The sequence below is a fragment of the Loxodonta africana genome, chromosome 13 (assembly GCF_030014295.1).
Source record: "Loxodonta africana isolate mLoxAfr1 chromosome 13, mLoxAfr1.hap2, whole genome shotgun sequence".
In the NCBI taxonomy this organism is placed as follows: Eukaryota; Metazoa; Chordata; class Mammalia; order Proboscidea; family Elephantidae; genus Loxodonta; species Loxodonta africana.
Genome location: NC_087354.1, coordinates 73,766,146 through 73,788,710, shown reverse-complemented (window position 1 = coordinate 73,788,710; position 22,565 = coordinate 73,766,146). Strand labels below are relative to the sequence as shown.

Genomic DNA, 22,565 nt, shown 5'->3' with positions numbered 1-22,565 from the left:
ATACAGAGAGAATTGTTAAAGATTTGTGGGCAGAAAACTTCCCTGATATCGTGAAAGATGAGAAGATATCTATCCAAGATGCTCATCGAACCCCACACAAGGTAGATGCCAAAAGAAAGTCACCAAGACATACTATAATCAAACTTGCCAAAACCAAAGATAAAGACAGTATTTTAAGAGTGGATAGGGACAAATGAAAGTTATCTACAAAAGGGGAGTCAATAAGACTAAGCTCAGACTACTCAGCAGAAACCATGCAGGCAAGTATGGCAATGAGATGACATATATAAAGCCTTGAAGGAAAAAAATTGCCAGCCAAGAATCATGTATCCAGTAAAACTGCCCCTCAAACATGATGGTGAAATTAGGGCATTTCCAGATCAACAGAAGCTTAGAGAATTTATAAAAACCAAACCAAAATTACAAGAAATACTAAAGGGAGTCCTCTGGTCAGAAAATCAATAACATCAGATAACAACGGAAGACTAGTACACAGCACAGAGCAACCGGTGTTCACGCCCCAGCACTGTGAAGCTTTCCCAACCCCACACTGGGCTCCCTCAGGACCGGGCCTACAACAGCTCTTCTTAAGACAGTCCAGCTCCTTGCTGATGTCTCCTCTGAAAGTGTGGGAACTCCTTCATTTTTGTGTCCTTAGTACCTAGTGTGAAACCAAACCAAACCCTATAGGACTTACAGCAACCCTACAGGACAGAGTAGAACTGGGTTTCCAAGACTGTAATCTTTACAGAAGCAGACTGCCACCTCTTTCTCCCGCAGAGTGGTTGGTGGGTTCAAACCGCCAACCTTTTGGTTAGCAGCTCGGCACTTAACCACTGTGCCACCAGGGCTCCCTTAGTACCTAGTATAAAACAAAAACCACACCTGTTGCCATCCAGTCGATTCTGACTCATACAACCCTACCGGGCAGAGTAGGACTACCCATAGGGTTTCCAAGGAGCAGCTGGTGGATTCAAACTGCAGAACTTTTGGTTAGCAGCCTGAGCTTTTAACCACTATGCCACCAGGGCCCCAATAGCACCTGCCAAATACTAGGTTATTAATAATAGATTGTTGAATACATGAATAAATTAAAAAAAATAGATAAATCAAATACTTCGATTTTGCTGGGAAGCAAATTCATCCAACTGGTAATGAGGATTCCCTAAAGTGAAGGAAGTTAAGCCTACTGCCACATAACACGGAAAGAAATGCAGAAACTACAAAGGTCATATACAGTGAAAGAGAAAAGATGTTACCTGAAGCTGTGTACATGTTTCAAAGGAGGAAAAGGTAAGATTTTAGGAAAAATTATGTATATGTATCAAAGAATCACATTGTTTTGTCAGTTCTCAGATGTATCACATGCAAAATACTGTTATTTAATAAGCTGCTGTGTTAGCCTTTTTTTTTTTTTTTTGCCCTAAGCTATGCTTTGTTTTCTCAGTTTACATATTTCCCAGGGATGAAGCTCCTTTATCAGGAAGCTGGCATTCTAAAGAACAGTCTTCCTTAGCCAGGGGTCACCCCACTGTCCTGCTAAAACACAGAGGACAAAGCCTGGCACTTCCTGCTGGGTAAGAGTAAACCAGGCAGGCCTTAGCCAAAATTACTAGGTTATTCCTGGAGTCCCTGGGTGGTGCAAATGGTTAACACACTTGGCTGCTAACTGAAAGGCTGGAGGTTCAAGTCCACCCAGAGGCTCCTGAGAAGAAAGGCCTGGCAAACTATTTCTGAAAAATCATCCACTGAAAATCCTACGGAGTGCAGCTCTCCTCTGACACACAAGTGTTCCCCTTGAGCCGCAATCAGCTCCAGGAGAACTGGTGGTGGTGCCAGGTCACTCCTGCTGTGACTCAGCACTGCCTCCTCTTCCAGGCAGCAGGTCCTTCTCCCCGTCCCTTATCCCTTTTTTCTATCTACAGGGAAGGGCAGGATTACCTAATCCTCCTTTCTTACGATTGACTGACCGATTGGAATGTTAATTAAAACTGCTTCACACTGAAACATCATCTCAACTGGTGAACCTCAAGCCCTTTAATTGTGGAATTAAAAGCTTTCTCCCTTTTTAAATAAATTTTCAGACATCAGTAAATAGATGAATAAATATTGGTGCCGGAGGGTGAAAGAGCTCCTTGAAATCACATTAGGCCTGCCTGGCTAGACTGGAAGGTAATCTGAGCTAATCTACTCTGGGTGATCCAAGGCAGTGGGAGCACGGTCCCCTCCCATAAAAAAAAAACCTCCCATACTGCCCATAAAAACAATCAGAATGACCTCCACAGTCGCTCATTCAGCCCTCACAGGAGCACCCAGAGGATCAGAGAGCCCAAACCCCACGGCTAATGAGCACTGGAGCCAGGACTCACCACAGGCCTGACTCCAAGGCCACTGTCTCTCCCTCTGTCTGTCACTAGATTCTTCCAGGACCTCTCCCTGTTACCCGAACACCATTCAGGGTCCCACCCCCACCTTCCCTGATCGTAATGAGCCCTCCGCACCAAGATTCACAGGTTCGGATGTTATTGGTTAATACTAATGACGTTTTCTATCATAAATTCCTCCCCCAGCCCACTTATCTGATGTCCTGTCCTGTCCCTTTGCCTCTTACAGGATGTCCACCTCTCACTGGGGGTGTATCACTGGAATGTGCCCATGCTTTAGTAGGGTTATGAGTTTATGTGGGTCCACTCCATTTATTTTTGAATAAAGATTTTGTGATGATCTGAAATGAGCTCTCAGGCAAAGGTACAGCTTCCCCCAGTGGGCTGCGGGTGTAGGCACACAGCTACATTCATTCAATGAGTATTTACTGAGCACCTACTATGTGCTCTGTTCGCCACTCAGGGGCTGGGATAGAACAGAGAATAAACCAACATCTCCGTCCTCATTCTAGTGGGGGAGAAAGACATTAATTTTTTAAAAAATACACATTAAAAGTAGGTGCTAGGGAGAAAAATAAATTAGGCTAAAGGAAATGAGACTAGTAAATAATGAGACTGGATTTCTACGGCTTAATCAGTAGTATTAATCACAGACAGACCAAGGGAAGTTACTAAACAGTAAAATTTAGCTTCTAATTTGCTGAACAAACAAGACAATCACTGCAAGAATGACAAAATTAAACCATTTCTCTTTGCTCTTAACAAAAATATTTTTTCCTTAGGTAAGCTGATCACGTTCCTTACATCCACCTACCTCACCTTCCTGGCCCAATAGGTACAAACCCTTTCAAAAGTAGAAATCACAAAGCAGTTTAGGATGGTCACCTGTGAACGGGGTGCTCTGAGTCCTCACTTGGTGACTGGCAAAGGCAGTCTCATCTCTTGCCCCAAACGGGGAAGGAACGGTCTCAACAGCAGGAGTTTCTGCCATGAAAGAGTCAAAGTCCTCCTCGTCCTCATCCAATGGCTTCTTCCCCAGCTCCTCTTCCTCTTCCTTTTCTTTTTTGCTCTCTTCTTCCTTCCTCTCTTCCTCCTTTTTGAGAAGCAAAGGTTCAGGGGTGGGGAAATTCTGTTCTCTCAAGCCCTCTGCACCAGAATCCAGTTCTTTAATGATCTGGTCACACTGAGCAATGAAATCTTCACTCTCTGGGTTAGCAACAGTCAGACTTGAACTGTGCTCTGTCTCAGAGACAGGGGGCGTTAACTCCGAGTTTGACTCTGGGGCCACTACTTCAGGCTCATTCTCTTGTGTTGTTTCCATGGACACAGTTTGAAACAAGTCCATGTTATCACTATTATGTTCCTCCCCTGAACCGGTTTCTGGCTGGGGGCTGGGAAGGGGGCCGTTGTTCATGCGCGCACTCTGATCCTCAGTCTGGGCTTCCGCTGGTGCCCCTCCAGTCTCCTCCTGTGAATTTCTGGTGTCATCACAGTCCTTCTCAGCACACAACCTGTACACCATAACATCATCCTGGAAGTCTGACTCTTCGATGTAGGACCCTTTGAAGAGCAGGATGGCATTCTTCTTCATCTCTTGGATGTGTTTGGGGGGATCGATGGGTGCCGGGGGGCTTGAATTCTCCATAGCCTCATAAGGCCCAGGGGAGGTCACTTCAGCCCCCGAGGAGATCCCGGTGTCGTAGCTGTCATCCCACTCCAGCTCTGTCTGGCTTTTCTCCTTTCTGGAAGCCAATTGAGACCCCATCTTACTGGAGAATGGATGCTGGAGCCTCAACGCACGGCAGGCTGAGTTCCTACTGCCTTCCTCGGATAGGCTCTGCAGAATAGTCTCGTGGTCGGGGGACTCTCCGTCGTAGAGGGCGGACCAGACGCGGCAGTCCCTCATGCAGCGGAGGATGTTGGTGTGGGCCTCCCAGAGGTACTGCAGGTAGCTGATGTCCAGGGCTTTCCCATACTCCACAATGCAGGCCGACGGAGAGAACACCTCGGGGAGCGGCTGACTCACGGGCCCTGCAGGAGAAAGCAGGAATGAGTCAGAGTGAGCTCCTTCCTGACACTTAAAGCAAGGTATGGGTACAAATGGAATGGATGGGATGTGGCTCACTCAGCTTCTAAGACTTGGTTTCACCAGCTAGATTGCTTCCAACAATGTCTGATTAAATGATTTCTGAAATAAAAATGGTTAGATTTTAAAAAGCAAAGACAGAAACAGAAACTCTAATGGAAGATAGGAGTCCCCGAGTGGTACAAATGGTTAATGTGCTCAATTGCTAACTGAAAAGTTGACAGTTAAAGTCCACCCAGAGGTGCCTTGGAAGAAAGACCTAGCAATCTACTTCTGAAAAACCAGCCACTGGAAATCCTAGGGAGCCCAGTTCTACTCTGACACACACAGGGTCGCCAGAAGTTGGCAATGGCAACTAGTGATAATGAAAGACAAAGAAAAACAATATGGCCGTCAGATACCGGCTGTAGCCAACACAGTCAGTAGAGAAATAAGAGCTAATAATGACAACCTCTCAGGCTGTTAAGAGCATTAAATCAGGTACTATACCTAACACAGTACCTGCCACGGCATAGGTAATGATTTAAAAGTGCTTTAATTTGACTCTAAGATAGAAGGCCCGTAATCTATGAATTTGGGATGCTCTGTTGGGAGCCGAGTTTTCTCTAGAAAAACCCTGGGTTTTTCATAAAGGCAATGAACTCATTCTGCCTACCTGGGGACTACTGGGATGTTGATAAGTATAAAACAGTCTCTTACAGTAAAGTCATATTCAGTACCAAAACAGTCCTTCCAACCTAAAAATGTTTCCTGTGTTACCAGTTACCTCTGACAACCTCATCACGGAAATAACTATGAAAACACCTGCATTTAAGTTTATATTTTCCCTAAAAGAAAGAAGTCAGACAAGGAATATACATACTCTGTTGGTGGTGTTATTAGCTGCCATTGAGTTGACCCAGACTCACGGTGACCCAGTGTGTGTCAGAGCAGAACTGTCCTCCACAGGGTTTTCAAGGCTGTGACCTTTCAGAAGCAGATCACAAACCCACCACCATCAGGTGGATTCCAGCACACAGTTACCCTGTAGGACAGAGTAGACCTGTCCCATAGGGTTTCCATGGCTGCGATCTTTACTGGAGCAGATCGCCAGGTCTTTCCCTCCCACTGCCAATGGGTTCAAACTGCTAACCTTCACTGGTTAGCAGTCAAACACTTAAACACTGCACCACCAGGCCTCTTTCTTAAACACCATCTCTTAAATACCTACTATGTGGCAGGTGCTTTGTCAATGCTATCTAATTTAACTCTAATAGCAATGGTACATGGTAGATATTTAATTTCCTCACTTACAGATATAGAAATAGACACTCTGGGGCAAAAGACCACCCACTCAGTGACAGAACTACCACTCAGACACAGACTGTCTCACATCAACCCCTGGTCTTATTTCCAGTGCCTCATCTTTGCATGCCTCTAAATCTCGACCAGACGGGCTCAGATTTAAGCCTTTAAGAGTATACACATTTTTAGGTCGTTAGAGTGCATACAACTCATTTTCACAGCTCTACTGCTAAAAGGTTATCTTTTATCAGCTTTTTAAGACATCATATGATATCAAGACTCATACCAAATAATACCAGAAGACATAAAAAAAAAAAAACAAAAAAACACTACTTGCCAGGGAGTCTTCTAAGAGCTCACATGTCTTAACTCACTTATCCTTCGAACAGCACTTTGAGGTAGGTACTATTTTACAGACGTGGGAACAGGTTTAAAAAGGTTAAGTAATTTGCTCAAGAAAGTGGCAGAGCCGTGATTCAGAATCCTAGTTGTCTCTTAACCACTGCGCAAAAATGACATTATCTATCTACCCATCCATTCATCAGGGGTATCCGTCCTCTGTAAGCAGCCCCGAGAGCCCTGGTGGCACAATGGTTAAGCATTCAGCTGCTAACTGAAGGGTTGGTGGTGCATATCTACCAGCTGCTCTGTGGGAGAAAGATGTGGCAGTCTGTTTCCGGAAAGATTTATGGCCTTGGAAACCCTACGGGACAGTTCTACCTTGTCCTATAGGTCCACTATGATTCAGAATCCACTCAACAGCAATGGGTTTGGTTTAAGGCAACCCCAGAGGCAGCAGAAAAGAAAGAACATATAATTTGGAATCAAAGAACTTTCTAGCTATATAACCTTGAACAAGTTCATTTTGCTCTCTGAGTTTGCTTGTTTGTAAAATGGCCACTACCTTCTTCAACAGATTAAATGTGGTAACATAGGGAAGCACTTGGCAAGTTGCAGACACACAAGAATCCTAGACTTCACTTGAATTCTGAATCCTGAGGCAAGCTCAAAACCACACAATCATTCTTGAAACAAATTTTTTAATAGTAAACAAAAAAGACATTAATTTTCAAATATTTTTTTAGAAAGTAACTATTGGATGGGAAAATATAAGCTATCAACACTAGCTTACCTAACAGGAAAATACAACAGTTTGTTATACTGCCACATAAAATCATTAATTTCCATGTATACATTGTATCTTTATACAAAGACCAAGAATCAATAAGAAAACCTTAATTTCTAAGAAAATTCTTGTACTAAATATGCTGATAATTTTCTCAGTCAAGTAGCCAGCTCTTAAATATATTTTATGTAAGAGGACTATAGTACTCTGGATGGACTGAAAGACATTGGAGGATATTTGAATAGAGATTGGAAACACCTGAGTCCACACACCAGGACTGACCACTTCCTAGTGGTCACAGGAAAGAAATATCTTCCTGAACTGATCAGCCATTTTACCACCAAAACCAAAAACCCAAACCTGTTGCTGTCAAGTCAATTTTGACTCATAGCGACCCTATAGGACAGAGTAGAACTGCCCTGTAGAGTTTCCAAGGAGCACCTGGTAGATTCAAACTGCCAACCTTTTGGTTAGCAGCTGTAGGCTCTTAAGCTGTATGCCACCAGGGTTTCCTTTTACCACCAAAGATACACCAAAAGCTATGGTTCGCTGCCAGAGAGCCAAGGTTGATGTTGTCATTGCTGACAGGTGCCCTCCAATAGATTTCGACTCATAGCAACCACACACACAACAGAACGAAACACTGCCTGATCCTGCGCCATCTTCACAATCGTTGTTAGGCTTCAGCCCATTTTTGCAGTCACTGTATCAACTCGTTTCATTGAAGGTCTTCCTCTTTTTCGCTGACCCTCTACCAAGCATGATATCCTCCTCCAGGGACTTTTCCCTTCTGGTAACACCTCCAAAGAATGTGAGACACAGTCTTGCCATCCTCGCTTCCAAGAAACATTCTAGTTGTGTTTCTTCCAAGACAGATATGTTTGTTCTTTTGACAGTCCATGGTATATTCAATATTCTTCACCAAAACCATAATTCAAAGGCATCAATTCCTCTTTGGTCTTCCTTATTTACTGTCCAGCTTTCTCATGCATATGAGGCAATTGAAAACACCATGGCTTGGGTCAGACACACTTTAATATTCAAGGTGACAGCTTTGCTTTTTAACACTTTAAAGAGGTTTTTTGCAGCAGATTTGCCCAATGCAAAGCATTGTTTGATTTCTTGACTGCTGCTTCCATGGGTGTTGATTGTGGATCCAAGTAAAATTAAATCCTTGACAACTTCAATTTTTTCTCCGTTTATTATGATGCTGCTTACTGATCCAGTTGTGAGGATTTTTGTTTTCTTTAAGTTGAGGTGTAATCCATACTGAAGCCTGTGGTCTTTGACCTTCATCAGTAAGTACTTCAAGTCCTCTTCACTTTCAGCAAGCGAGGTTGTACCATCTGCATGTTGCAAGTTGTTAATGAGTTTTCCCCCAATCCTGACGTCCCTTCTTTTTAATACAGTCCAGGTTCTTGGATTATTTGCTCAGCATACAGATTGAATAAGTATAATGAAAGGATACAACTCTGACGCACACCTTTCCTGACCTTAAACCACGAAGTATCCCCCTATTCTGTTCCAACAACTGCCTCTTGATCTACGTACAGGTTCTTCATGAGCACAATTAAGTGTTCTGAAATTCCCATTCTTCACAATGTTATCCATAATTCGTTATGATCCACACAGTTGAATGCCTTTGCATAGTCAATAAAACACAGGTAAACATCCTTCTGGTATTCTCTGCTTTCAGCCAGGATCCATCTGACATCAGCAATGATATCCCTGGTTTCACATCCTCTTCTGAACTCAGCTTGAATTTCTGGCAGTTCCCTGTTGATATACTGCTGCAGCCGTTTTTGAATGATCTTCAGCAAAATTTTGCTTGTGTGTGCCATTGAAGATATTGTTCGATAATTTCCGCATTTGGTTGGATCACCTTTCTCGGGAATAGGCATAAATACGGATCTCTTCCTGTCAGCTGGCCAGGTAGCTGTCTTCCAAATTTCTTGGCATAGACAAGTGAGCACTTCTAGTGCTGCATCTGTTTGTTGAAACATCTCAACTGGTATTGCGTCAATTCCTGGAGCCTTGTTTTTCACCAATACCGTCAGTGCAGCTTTGGACTTCTTTCAGTACCATCGGTTCCTGATCCTATGCTACCTCCTGAAATGGTTGAGCATCAACCAATTCTTTTTGGTATAGTGACTGTGTATTCTTTCCATCTTCTTTTGATGCTTCCTGTTTAATATTTTCCCCTTAGAATTCCTCGATTGCAACTGGAGGCTTAAATTTTTTCTTCAATTCTTTCAGCTTGAGAAATGCAAAGCATGTTCTTCCCTTTTGGTTTTCTGACTCCAGGTCTTTGTACCTGTCATTATAATGTTTTTACTTTGTCTTCTCAAGCTGTCCTTTGAAATCTTCTATTCAACTCTTTTACTTCATCATTTCTTCTGTTTGCTTTAGCTATTTGACATTCAAGAGCAAATTCCAGAGTCTTTTCTGACATCCATTTTGGTCTTTTCTTTCTTTCCTGTCTTTCTAATGACCTCTTGTTTTCTTCATGTACGATGGCCTTGATGTCATCCCACAGCTCGTCTGGTCTTCAGTTATTACTGCTCAACGCATCAAATCTATTCTTGAGATCGTCTCTAAATTAAAGTAGGATATACTCAGGGTCATACTTTGGCTCTCGTGGATTTGTTTTATTTTCTTCAACTTCAACTTGCACGTGATCATTTGATGGGCTGTTCCGTAGTCAGCCCCTGGCCTTGTTCTGACTGATGATATTGAACTTTTCCCTTGTCTCCTTCCACAGATGTAGTCAATTTGATTCCTGTGTATTCCATCTGGTGAGGGCCACATGTATAGTCGTCATTTGTGTTGCTGAAAAAAGGTATTTGCAATGAAGTTGTTGGTCTTGCAAAATTCTATCATGCAATCTCTGACATCGTTTCTATCACCAAGGCCATATTTTCCAGCAATTGAGCCTTCTTGTTTCAGACTTCCACATTCCAATCTCCAGTAATTACCAATGCATCCTGATTGCATGTTTTATCAATTTCAGATTGCAGGAGTTGGTAAAAATCTTTAATTTCTTCTTCTTTGGCCTTAGTGGTTGGTGTGTAAATTTGAATAACAGTTGTAATTAACTGGTATTCCTTGTAGGCATATGGATATTATCCTATCACTGACAGTGTTGTACTTCAGGATTGATCTTGAAATGTTCCTTCTGAGAATGAATGCAATGCCATTCTTCTTCAAATTGTCATTCCCGACATAGTAGACCATATGTTTGTCCGATTCAAAGTGGCCAATACCAGTTCATTTCAGCTCACCGATGCCTAGGTATCAATGTTTATGCGTTCCATTTCATTTCTGACAATTTCCAATTTTCCTAGATTCACACTTTGTACATTCCACGTTCTGATTATTAATGGATGTTTGCAGCTGTTTCTTCTCATTTTGCGTCATGCCACATCAGCAAATGAAGGTCCCAAAAGCTTGACTCTATCCACGTCATTAAGGTCGACTCTACTATGAGGAGGCAGCTCTTCCCCAGTCATCTGTTGAGTGCCTTCCAACCTGGGGGGCTCATCTTCCAGCACTATATCAGACAAAGTTCTGCTGCTATTCATAAGGTTTTCACTGTCTAATCCTTTTCAGAAGTAGACTGCCAGGTCCTTCTTCCTAGTCTGTCTTAGTCTGAAGCTCAACTTAAACCTGTCCGCCATGGGTGACCCTGCTGGTGTTTGAATTCTGGTGGCAAAGCTTCCAGCATCACAGCAACATGCAAGCCCCTACAGTACGACAAACTGACAGATGTGTATAGGAAGGAAGATAAAGGTGGCCATTTAAATTTTACTTCTACGAGGTAAATTATAGCTGGCAGATAGCACACAAGTTCTAGAACTCCATTAGAGTATTTAAGAAAGTTCCCTCATTAGGTCAACTGAATGAATCGGGTACTGTTGCCATTTCACAAACTTCAAGTTTTATAATGATATATTATTGACAGCCCAGCCATTCACAAATAGGTCATTTTGGAAATTAAAATAAGGAAGGGCTAATTTTATCTTAGCTATAGCCATTTCGTGCCACTCCTCTCATTTTGTTTTAGAAGAAATGCTAGCACATGTTTTCATTTGGGATTCTGAGGATGCTTCTAGAAAGACAACTTAAAAGAAAGATCTGGGAGCACTGGCTATGTGCTTCAATGAACTTGATTGCAAAGTGTCCTTAGCTCTTGATGAAGCAGAAAATGACCCCCAATTAGTCATTCACGAAAGAGATGGGGCTCACTAAATTGTCCCTAGCAAAGAGACAAATAGCCCAAAGAGAAAAATTAGGTATCCTTTTGTTTAAAGATGGTTGCTAGCAAGTTCCTACCTGAGCTATCATGTGTACACTTTGACCAGAGAATATAATCCCTCTCTTGGTTCCCCAGTGTCAGAGTGATCCCGCTAGAGCAGCAGACCGGGGTCAGGGCGAGCAGCTTGGCTGCAGAAACAGAGTAACAATCTCTCTCCTTCACAGCCCACCTCTGACTCAGCATCATGTGGTTGCAGGGGATCAGATACCTGGAACAACAAAAAGAGCTTGCATCAGTCTCTGCAACGTCCTCTTCCTGTCTGCCCCTCCTAAAGAGCAATCAGAGCTGGCCGCCCCTTCCCCACTCATCCATCCCACCCAGACACCAGGTTCCGTTCCCTGACTTAAAACTTGTCAGGGGCCTCTTTCTTCTGACAGAACAACCCCTTAGCAGAGCATTTAAGGGCCTTCACAATTTAACCTTCACGAATACACTCATCTCTTAAACTGCCTGCTATTGCTCTTTGCCTCCGTGCCTTTGCACCCACTGTAACCTTCCTCTGCAATGTCTGACACATGCCTTGTCATCCTGAAAAGTCCAGCTTCAGTGCTGCCTTCTCTAAGAAGATTTCCTGCCCCCCATTCCAAGACAGAGCTAATCTCTCCCTCTACCACTATGCTCACGGCCTTCTATTAAAGCACTGTTACCTTGTGTCACAATTATGTCAGCGTCTGCCTCCGCAACAGAATGTGCTACCAAGGCAAGGAGCCTCCTTCAGCAGTCTGTTTTATAACCGCAGGAACTCTGGCTCAGAGTGGGCACTGAATGACCATGGTTGGCATGAAAAGGCCACTTCTCATATTCTCTTGCGTCATCATGAGAAAACATGGTGACTAAGGACTGACCAATAAGTACTGGGCCCCACTTCACACAAAACGCTTTTGGCTGATGATCAAAAGCATCTCAGTATCATTCCGAACCCGGAGCCAAGAAAATCTGGGCAATCATTTCTGATGCACCTGGAGCACATCAGTAGGCTTCACGGACAGAAAAAGTGTGTTTACATGACTATTTCTTAACAGGGAGAAGGACCATACTGTTTACTTAAACCACAATGCAGCAAATGGAGTGAAGGTCGCATAGCCAGGAGAGCATGTGTGCCCTGACATGAACTACAACCTTCAGTGAACAGGAACATGTTTGATTCTGTGTTCAGCTTTGGAGACAGAGGCACGTCAGAGGAAAAGAAGCTATGTAGGACCATAGTTCCATGGGACAACTCAGTCAATGGTATAGTTCACAAAACTCATGTTTTGCATTCTCATGTAGTGAGTAGCATCTGGGGCCTTAAAAGCTTGTGAACAACTATGTAAGACACAACTACAGGTCTTTCCTCTCCAGGAGTAAAACAATAAGAAGGTAACCAAAAGCTCAGAGAAGAAACAATCTACACAAGCCACGACCTCATCTACCCTGAGACCAGAAGAACTATAGACAGTTCTTGGCTACCACCACTGACCATTCTGAGTGGGGTCACAATAGATGGTCCTGGATAAAATGGGAGAAAAATATGGAGCAGAACTCAATTTCTTTAAAAAAAAAAAAAAAAAAAAGCCAGACAAACTAGGACAGTAGAGAACAGACTCCCTGAGACTATCGCCCTGAGACACTTTTTAAACCTAGAACCAAGCCTGTTCCCTGAGATAACCTTTTAGCAAAATAGCAGAGTGGCACACAAATGAAAAGATATTACCCGTAAGACTGGTGCTTTACTTAAAAACCATGAGTATGGGACCAAAAGGTCAACAATTACTCAAAAGGAAAGATGAGAAGATAAAGGGGCAGGGAAACTAGAGTACTGGAAATGAAACAAACAGAACACAATTAAAAAGAATGTTGACACATTGTGGTAAATGTAACTAATGTCACTGAATAATTTATGTGAAAATTGTCAATTGGGAATCTAACTTGCTGTGTAAACTTTCACCAGAAACTCAATAAAATATCATTAAAAGAAAGAGAAAACAAGCTATGACTAAGGATTCAGGTAAAAAGATACAGAGCACTTTCAGAGTACGTCTTGAGGCCTGTAAACCTTCAGCTGTCTCCCACACCTCCCATTGATCCAAATGAGGAAAACCTATGTTTTCATTAATGACTGATCCACTGCAACAGCCTGAGTCAAGGGGAAAAAGATTGAATTCTCTTCCTGTTACTTTACATTCACGGTTTTTATTTTAAAAACGCTTCCCAGGTGCTATGGATTGAATTGTGTCCCCCCAAAATACGTGTCTCAACTTGGCTAGTCCCTGATTCCCAGTATCATGTGACTGCCTACCATTTTATCATCGGATGTGATTTTCCTATGTGTTGTAAATCCTACCTCTATGACGCTAATGAGGTGGGATTAGTGGCAGTTATGTTAATGAGGTGGGACTCTACTACAAGATTCCATTGTGTCTTAAGCCAATCTCTTTTGAGATATAAAAGAAGTGAGTAGAGAGACACATACCACAAGAAAGCAGTGCCGGAAGCAGAGCCAGTCCTTTGGATTTGGGATTCCTGCAAGAAGAAGCTCTTAGACCAGGGGAAGATTCATGACAAGGACCTTTTTCCAGAGCTGACAGAGACAGAAAGCCTCCCCCTGGAGCTGGCACCCTGAATTCGAGCTCGTAGCCTACTAGACTGTGAAAGAATAAAGTTCTGTTTGTTAAAGCCATCCACTTGTGGCATTTCTGTTATAGCAGCACTAGGTAACTAAGACACCAGGTGTGAAATGATAAACTTGTCGCTTAACCTTTAGTTCTCAAAAAAATCAAATCATTGCTCACCCAGAAAAAACCTGCTCCAATACTCTGAATATCTAGTATAGCTAGGTTTTCGTTTGTTTGTTTCCAGTTGTTGTCAAAGCCGATTCCAACTCAGGGCGGCCCTATATGTGTAGAGTAGAGCTGTGCTCTGTAGAGTTTGTAGAGGCTGTGACCTTTCAGAAGCAGATTGCTAGGCCTTTCTTCCAAGGAGCCTCTGTGTGGGTTCAAACTGCCAACCTATTGGTTAGTAGGTGAGTGCTTAACAGCTTGCTCTACCCAGGGACATAAAGGGGTCTTATTCCCCTCTCCCCATACCCTAGGCATATACACACACCTTAAGCCTAAACTGTTACCGCTAAGATACAGACATACCCTTGCATGTCTGATGTGATGGGATTTTCCTAAGTTGAGTTTCACGAAAGTCAAAGGTTACAAGAAGAAATAGGAAAGATGGAGGGCAGTAAGGAAATGGGAGCAGATCTGCTCCAACTCTTGGGCGAGCTTCAGGGGCTTGTGTTTGAGCCCTCTTGAAGGAGAAACGGATGTGTGGGCAGCAAGTAAAGGAGATCTTTTCCATGGGGATCCCTGCGAGAGAGACATGTTCTGATGCATGCTATAACATGGATGAACCTCAAAAACATCATGCTGAGTGAAATAAGCCAGTCACAAAGAACAAATACTGTATGATCCCACTGCTTATATGAAATACCTAGGATAGGCAAGAGTTTAGAGGGTGAGATGACTCATGGTTACCAGGGGTGGGAGCGAGGGGGAAAGGAAGACTAACGCTTAGGAAACACTGAGCTTCTGTTAAGGGTGACGGAAAAATTGGGGCACAGATAAGGGTGGTGGCTGAGCACCTTGTTGAACAAAATGAGTGCTACTGAACTGCACATATGAAGGCTGTGCAATGCCAAATGTTTCATTATGCGTATATTTAGGATACTTTTAAAAAATCAGGAAAAACAGACACAACAAGATGATGCTGGGGAGAGAAGTGCTGGCCCACAGGCACCTCAGCACCTGCGTTCTCAGGAGGGGCCGCGCTGCACAGCGGGGACAGAAGCAGGCGGTGCCAGCAAAGGGGCCAGAGCAGAGAGGAGACCGTGGTAGGTGCTGCCGTGGTGAGGTAACGGGAGACAGAGGTGTTCATGAATACGTATAAGGCTCCTCATGTGGCCCAGAAAAGTGGGGACCCCCGGAAATGACAGTTAACACTCTGCAGGGGCCAAGGTCTTTCATGAGGCAGCTGGGTTGAGAGCCAGAGAGACCTGTCTGGTGGTTGCTGATGTGAACTCTTCTGTACTTAGGCTGGGGAGGCCTAGGGAAATCCAGATTATACAGGATTTATTGTAGCCTTATTTTCATCATTCATTATTTAAGAAATAAACTGCTTCAATGCTTTTACATACCGCAGGAATTCCATGACTGCTTACAGCTCACACCAAGTATATTTCATTATTTAAGTTGATACACATAGATTTCTACTCTTTAAGGTATATATATATATATATATATATATATATAAACACTGGATCAAACCTAATACAGCTATTTATCAAATATCACCAGTGGGTAGCTTGAATTTATATTAAAGAGTTATTGGAATTTGCAACTTTGCAAATATGAGCTTTCAGTAGAAACTAAGAATTTTCTTCTGAGTAAATCAAGTGAAGAGACAACTCTATGGGTTGAAGGAGAGGTGCTATGAAACTGGATGGGGGAGTCGGTTCAAATAAACAACCCTATAGTATTCAGAATAGTGGTTCTGTCGTGCCTTTCAGATGAAGGGTCATCCCAGAGGGAAGAGCGGAAAAACCTCACACTGGCCCTCTGTCTTTCCACCACTTACAGGCAAAGATTGGGAACAGAATGAAGGCTGGAAGCCCCCCACTCACCAACTGTCAAAACACAGTGTTTGTCAGCAGCAGAAAAATCACTTAGGAATTTAATAGAGGCATTTGTCATCAAACTGTATTTTCACTTATACTACATTTATTTTGTTTGGAGATTTTATTTAAATTCAGAGAGCAGTAAAAATAATTACACACTAATAAAAGTGCCTGATTTTAGAGGTCCAGATTACTTAAAACCATCCTCTTACATAGATTTTCCTCCTCTTTTTTCACTATTTCTCAAACCCTCTGCAACGCTGGGTCTATTTTCCTAGATATCATTCATTAAAACAAAACATCATCACTTCCGAAACAATTCAATGACAGCCCACTGCTAACAAAGCACACATATTGCCTACTGCTACACTGACAGTAAAAACCAACAAAACAAAGCAGTGAAGTACACTCAGAGCACTTCACGTTTATAAGATAATAACCCTAACCATGGGCCAATGGGCAAAAATCCATAAAGCAACGTTGGTGAATTTCAAAAAAAGAACATTTGTTTTTCAAAAAAGTTCTGGCCATATTTCTCTCGTCTGTCTTCCCCTAGACTGCTGGCTTTTTCTTTGCTCTAATACAGACACCCAACTCCCATGCAAGATGGAAATGTTTCTGAGGTACACACACAGCTTTTCTTCAAGCAAAGCAGCCTCTATCTGACCACAGCAGGCAATGAGGGTTTCATAAACCTGACAATGGACCAGCACTTCTGAAAAAAACAATCTAACCAGGATATTCAGAAATGTCATTCAGGGTAGTAAGCAATTAAATTTTGCCTAAACTGGGAAGTGCCAGGAGGATGGAGGTGATTTGTCACTTCAGTGCTTGTCAGCATTTTCCACTTGCCTTTGGCCTATCGTATGTCACATCCATGGAGGTAGACAATTTCTCCTTGGTTTTCTGCATACTAAAATAGCCTCTCTTTTGAGGTACCTTATTTCAACTTACGCTCCTGATATTTGGCCAAATGAAAGAATCATAAAAAAACAAAAAACCCATCATACCAGTTACAAATGGATTATCACTTTGACATGTCAATATTTAAGAGCATTTGGGTTGCAACAAAAATTGACATGTAGTTATTATTTATCTATCACATTAACAAATGACTTCATTAAAAGAATCTACATAAACTTCACTGCTCTGTTGCCTTTCAGATCTACAAGTTTATGGTGTGCATTCGAATGACTGCAGCAGCAACAACAAGGATGGATTATAAATCTAGTTCATTTTCTTACGTCCCTTAAAAAAAAACAAACTTTAAATGACTAGAAGAATAAAGATTTTCCATTGCCCTTGCTTTTGGTACAGATTCTAAATTAGGAAAGATGTTGTTTTTATTACTTGAAGATATGTTTTCTAGAAAATTCCCCTCCCTTAAATTTGTGTAATGCTTTGCAGCATTTCAAGACATTTTCACAGACAGCCAGCACAGCTGATCCTCCCAATAACCTTGTTCTTGTTGTTGGGTGCTGTCAAGCCAATTCTGACTTCTAGCTACCCCATGTGACAGAGCAGAACTGCCCTATAGGGTTTTCTTGGTTGTAAGCTTTATGGAAGCATATCACAAGGTCTTTCTCCCTCGAGCTGCTGGGTGGGTTTGAACCAACGAGTGAGTCTGAACCACCAACCTTTTGGTTAGCAAAACCAGAATAAAACAAAACAGTTGCCACCGAGTCGATTCCAACTCATGACGACCCCATGTGTGTCTGAGTAGAACTGCGTTCCATAGGGTTTTTGATGGCTGGTTTTTTGGAAGTAGATCATCAGGCATTTCTTCTGAGGTGCCTCTGGGTGAGTGCGGGCAGCTGGCACTTGACCATAAACCAGAGTAGGTCAAATCAGATCAGCAGTTCAGGGGAAGAAGACCAGGAACCAGAGGTGTCTTGAGTGTCTATTGTGTGCCTGATTTTTCGTATATCTTCTCATTCACTCTTTTCATCAACTCCCCCAGGCAGTGCAGCAGAGTTAGAAATATAGGAGGTATTCAATAAATAGCAACTATTATTATTTTTTGGAGCCCTGGTAGCACAGTGGTTAAGAGCTTGGTTGCTAACCAAAAGGTTGGCAGTTCAATTCCACCAGCTGCTCCTTGGGAACTCTGTGGGGCAGTTCTACTCTGTCCTACAGCGTCTCAATGAGTCAGAATCAACTAGACAATAACGGGTTTTTTTATTATTTTTTTTTATTCTTATTAAAGAAACAAAGAAGAAACTTGGGGTCAGAGAGCCTAGAACAGGTGGTTAAGTCTATCTTCTAACCTCAGGTCAGGCATTTTTTCTATTATTCCATTTGGCATTTGTGATAACATGGCCTTCGGGAACTTTCCTGGGAAACTGCTAGTCCTTATCCATGCTAGAAGCGCCTAGTCCAGACACGGGCATGCAAATACTTCAGCCATGAACTGATTTCCTTACCTTCATTCAGTACAGGTCTGGGTCTCAAAAGAAGCCCCCTCTAGAACAGTTTTTAACACACGGGTACCACTTTATGGGCAGGCAAAAGGTGATCGGAGTTCACCTTGTAAAGGTCACTGAACAGCCAGCAAGCAAAAGCTTTCCCCATCAGAGCTAAATCTGACTTCATGACTCAGAGTTAAAAAGTTTTGCACCTTCTGACCCAGACCAGGCTTCCCAGTACATGGAAAAAGATGGCTGCTTTTCATCCATCTAAGAAGCAATATCAAAGAATGTAACATTTAAATGCAATTAGGTTTTGCCCACGTTGAAGGCAAAGCCTCATTTTTGGCAATAGAAAACGCCTTGCTGATGCAGTCAGTCATATCAGGAGAGGCTGGAGGGGGAGCTAAGTAATCCTTTTAGAGCAGATAACTAATGCTCTACCCAGGCTACCCAGGCAGCTTCTTTGTGATCAGATTTGTTCTCTGCTAACGCTTTAAGATTAATACTGACCACCTGAGTTAAACCCCCTAAGAAAGTCTAAAAACTCGTTTTAAACTTCAATAATAATAATAGCTGCCCTCTACTGAACACCTCCTGTATTTATAATGCTACTACACTGCCTGGGGGAGTCGATGAGAACAGTGAATGAGGAGATTTATGGAAAAGCAGGCACACAATAGACACTCAAGAAACCTCCCGTTCCTGGTGTTCGTCCCCTGAACTGCTGCTCTGATTTGACCTGTCCTGGTTTATGGTCAAGTGCCAGCTGCCCGAGCTCACCCAGAGGCACCTCGGAAGAAAGGCCCGATGATCTATTTCCAAAAAACCAGCCATCGAAAACCCTATGGAACACAGCTCTACTCTGACATATGTGGGGTCGTCATGAGTTGGAATTGACTCGAGGGCAACTGTTTTGTTTTATTCTAGCACTCATCCTCCTGTATAAGGATAAACCAAGTGCTTAACTACTGCCGAAAAACCAAAATACCAAACCCATTGGCACTGAGTCTATTCCGACTCATAGCAACCCTACAGGACAGAGTAGAACTGCCTCCCAGGGTTTCCAAGGAGCGACTGGTGAATTTGAGCTGCCGACCTTTTGAGTAGCAGCTGAGCTCTTAACCACTGCACCACCAGGGCTCCTTCTGACTCCCAATACCCATCTTCGAATACCAGCTACTTCATGAAAACCTTCCCCACCTGTGCTTCTGAAGGACCGACCCCCCCTTTTCTATCTTGTATATCAATTCTTTTCTATTTTTGTATTACATACCTTACTCCTTTCTGAATTGTACACGGAAAGTACTCATTAAATATTTACTGAATTTGAAACATACTCACAGGTCAGACAATGCACATAGTAGGAGTCAAAGGAATTATATACCAACAGTATTTCGTATTTGGAAAAGTTGTTTTCATAACACAAGACCCCTAACAATGCACTTCAGGATAGAGACATTCAGTCATGGACCAGAAGAGCTTTCATGATACTCCTGACATTTCCCAAACATTCTATTTACTGTTTTCAGGAGCATATTTATAATATAATGCATATTATGGCTTCCTAAAACTTTTATTAGTGAAACTAAAATTAACTTTGGGAAACAATGCAGAAATTAAATTCACACCCTTAATGATTTTCTTCCTTTGAGGTATAGCCCTACTTAACTCACATTACTAAAATAAAACCAGAATATATAGTTTGTTTTTTTTAAGGAAACAAAAATGCCAACTCACCTTAGAACTAGTTGTAACATCACATCTTCACAGTGTAAACCAATGAGAGTTCTGAACAATGCCAGGGACACCACGCAAAGCTGGGAAGCAATAAACACAGGTTCTATTTCAAATACTGGAATAATAGCTCTGCCTCCCACAGATGGTAAGTAAAAATCATAATTACAACATAAAATGGCCTTTTTCCCTCTTTTTTTTTTTTTTTAGCAATTTTGATAAAAAAGCATGATGCTGCCAGAGAGAATGTATATTCAGGCTCTGGGTTCTCCTACAAGACTCTATAAGAAAGCCTATGCCTGGAATGATGCTATTATGCAGAATAACGCTTCCACAGAATGCATATGCTCCTATTTCTAACTTTTAAAATCCAGACATGCGTGCCCTCCAACTCGCTGAAAGGAAAAGGGGAGAGAGGGGATAAAAGGTCACCTGCCTATATACTTTGCTTTCCTAGGTTATTTTCAGATACGATATTGGCTATTTTCATGACAGAGCTAACAGATACTGCAGAGACTCCGGCCAACCCTCCCTTTAGAGTCCTCTGCGCCAAGTCTCAGCTCCCATCTTGGCTCTGGGGCAAACACCTTTCTTTGTTCCGTTTCCCATAATGCTGGAGGTGTGCTAATATACCTTTTTGCAAGTTCATCAAAAAAGAAAAGTCCTTCCCATCTCTGATTTCCCCAAAGGAAAGATAAGCCACCAAACAGAGATGATACCCAGAGGTGTGTTATAAAATCAGTGTACCCTCTTGGGAGTAACCTCTTATCAATTTGCCATGAGATTTTAAGTAATTTAGGCTCTTATCCTTTATATAGGAGGATAAGTGCTAGTCTGCCTTCTAGGCAGAATGGATCAAGGAAATCCATAATGGCGTCGTGAAGAAACAGCTATACTTGGCCTGTCCCAAAACACCTCCGTGCTCAAGCCAGGCCACATGTTTGTACTTAGCCAGAAGCCTCATACTCTGTCCCATCTCAAGTCCTTGCACACACTGTTCCTTTGCTTGGATTGTCTTTTTCTGCTGTCTCCACAGGCTAACTACCACTTATTCCCAAAGACTTAACGTCAGCATCACCTTAGTAGGGAGTCTTTTTGCTCTTCCACCCAGTCCTACTGCCCAATGCCTCCTTTCCCCAGTCTCAGTTAGGTGTTCTTCCTATCTATTGCCACAGCAAGTTCTGGAAACCGCTGTCAGGGACGCTCAGCACAGTGTACTTGTCTTTTTATTATTGAGTGTAGTTCTTTCTTTATTTGACATACAAGTACCTTATCACATATATGATTACAAATGTTTTCTCCCAATGCAGTGGGTTGTCTTCTCAATTTCTTGATGGAGTCCTTTGAAACACGAAAGTCTTTAATTTTGATGATGTTCAACGTATCTGTTATTCATTTTTTGCTCATGTTTTTGGCACCAAATCTTAGAAACTTCTCCCTAATCTAAGGCCACAAAAGTTTGTCCCCATGTTTTCTTCTAAGCAATTTATAGTTTTATCTCTTGTATCTAGAGCTAAATATCCCCTTTGAGTTAATTTTTGTATATAGTGTAAGGGAGAGGTCCAACTTCATTCTTTTGCATTTGATCACCCAGTTGTTCCAGCACCATCTGTTGAAAAGTCTATTTTGTGCCCCATTGAGTGGCCTTGACACCCCTATGGAAATCCACTGACCACAGATACATGGCTTTATTTCTGGACTCTCAGTATTATTCCATTGGTCTATATGTCTATCCTTAACACCAGTACCACACTATCTTGATTACTGCAGCTTTGTAGTAAGTTTTGAAGCTAGAAGTCTGAGTCCTCCAACTTTGTTCTTTTTCAAAATTGTCTTGCTCTTCTGGGTCTCTTGAGTTTCCATATGAATTTTTGAATCGGCTTGTCACTTTCAACAAGGAAGCCAGCTGGGATTATGGTAGAGTTTACACTGAATCTGTAGATTAGTTTGGGAAGTACTGCCATACTAAGTCTTCTGATCTGTGAAGATAAAATGTCTTTCCATTTACTTAGATCTTCTTTAATTTATTTCAACAATGCTGTGTAGTCTTCCATCTGTAAATTTTACACTTTTTTTTGTCAAGGATCCCTGGTGGTACAGTGGTTAGGCACTCAGCTGCTAACAAAAAGGTTGGCAGTTCAAACCCACCATTGCTCCGCAGAAGAAAGATGTGGAAGGCTGCTTCTGTTAAGATTACAGCCTTGAAACCCCTATAGGCAGTTCTACTCTGTCAGAATCCACTAGACAGCAAATAGGCTTTTGCTGTTGTTAAATTTATTACTAAGCATTTTAATCTTTTTAAGCTATTACATCCACAATCAATGCCCATGGAAGCAGCAGTCAAGAAATCAAACAATGCATTACATTGGATAAATCTGCTGCAAAAGACCTTTTTAAAGTGTTAAAAAACAAAGATGCCACTTTAAGGAGTAAGGTATGCCTGACCCAAGTCATGATGTTTTCAGTTGCCTCCTATGCATGGGAAAGCTGGACAATGAATGAAGAAGAGCAAAGAAAAACTGATGGCTTTGAATTCTGGTGTTGGCAAAGAATACTGAATATACCACGGAGTGCCAGAAGAATAAA

General features: G+C 42.2%; 1 protein-coding gene across 1 annotated transcript in view; it reads right to left on the bottom strand.

Moving 5' to 3' along the window:
* FHIP1A (FHF complex subunit HOOK interacting protein 1A) overlaps positions 1-22,565 on the bottom strand; it is a 53,139-nt gene that overhangs the window by 18,357 nt on the left and 12,217 nt on the right. The window contains exons 4-5 of the mRNA XM_064296154.1: positions 5,764-5,782; positions 3,270-4,415 (exon numbers count right to left, since the gene is read on the bottom strand). Coding sequence (XP_064152224.1) covers positions 3,270-4,415; positions 5,764-5,782 — 1,165 coding nt within the window. The remainder of the gene's footprint in view (positions 1-3,269; positions 4,416-5,763; positions 5,783-22,565) is intronic.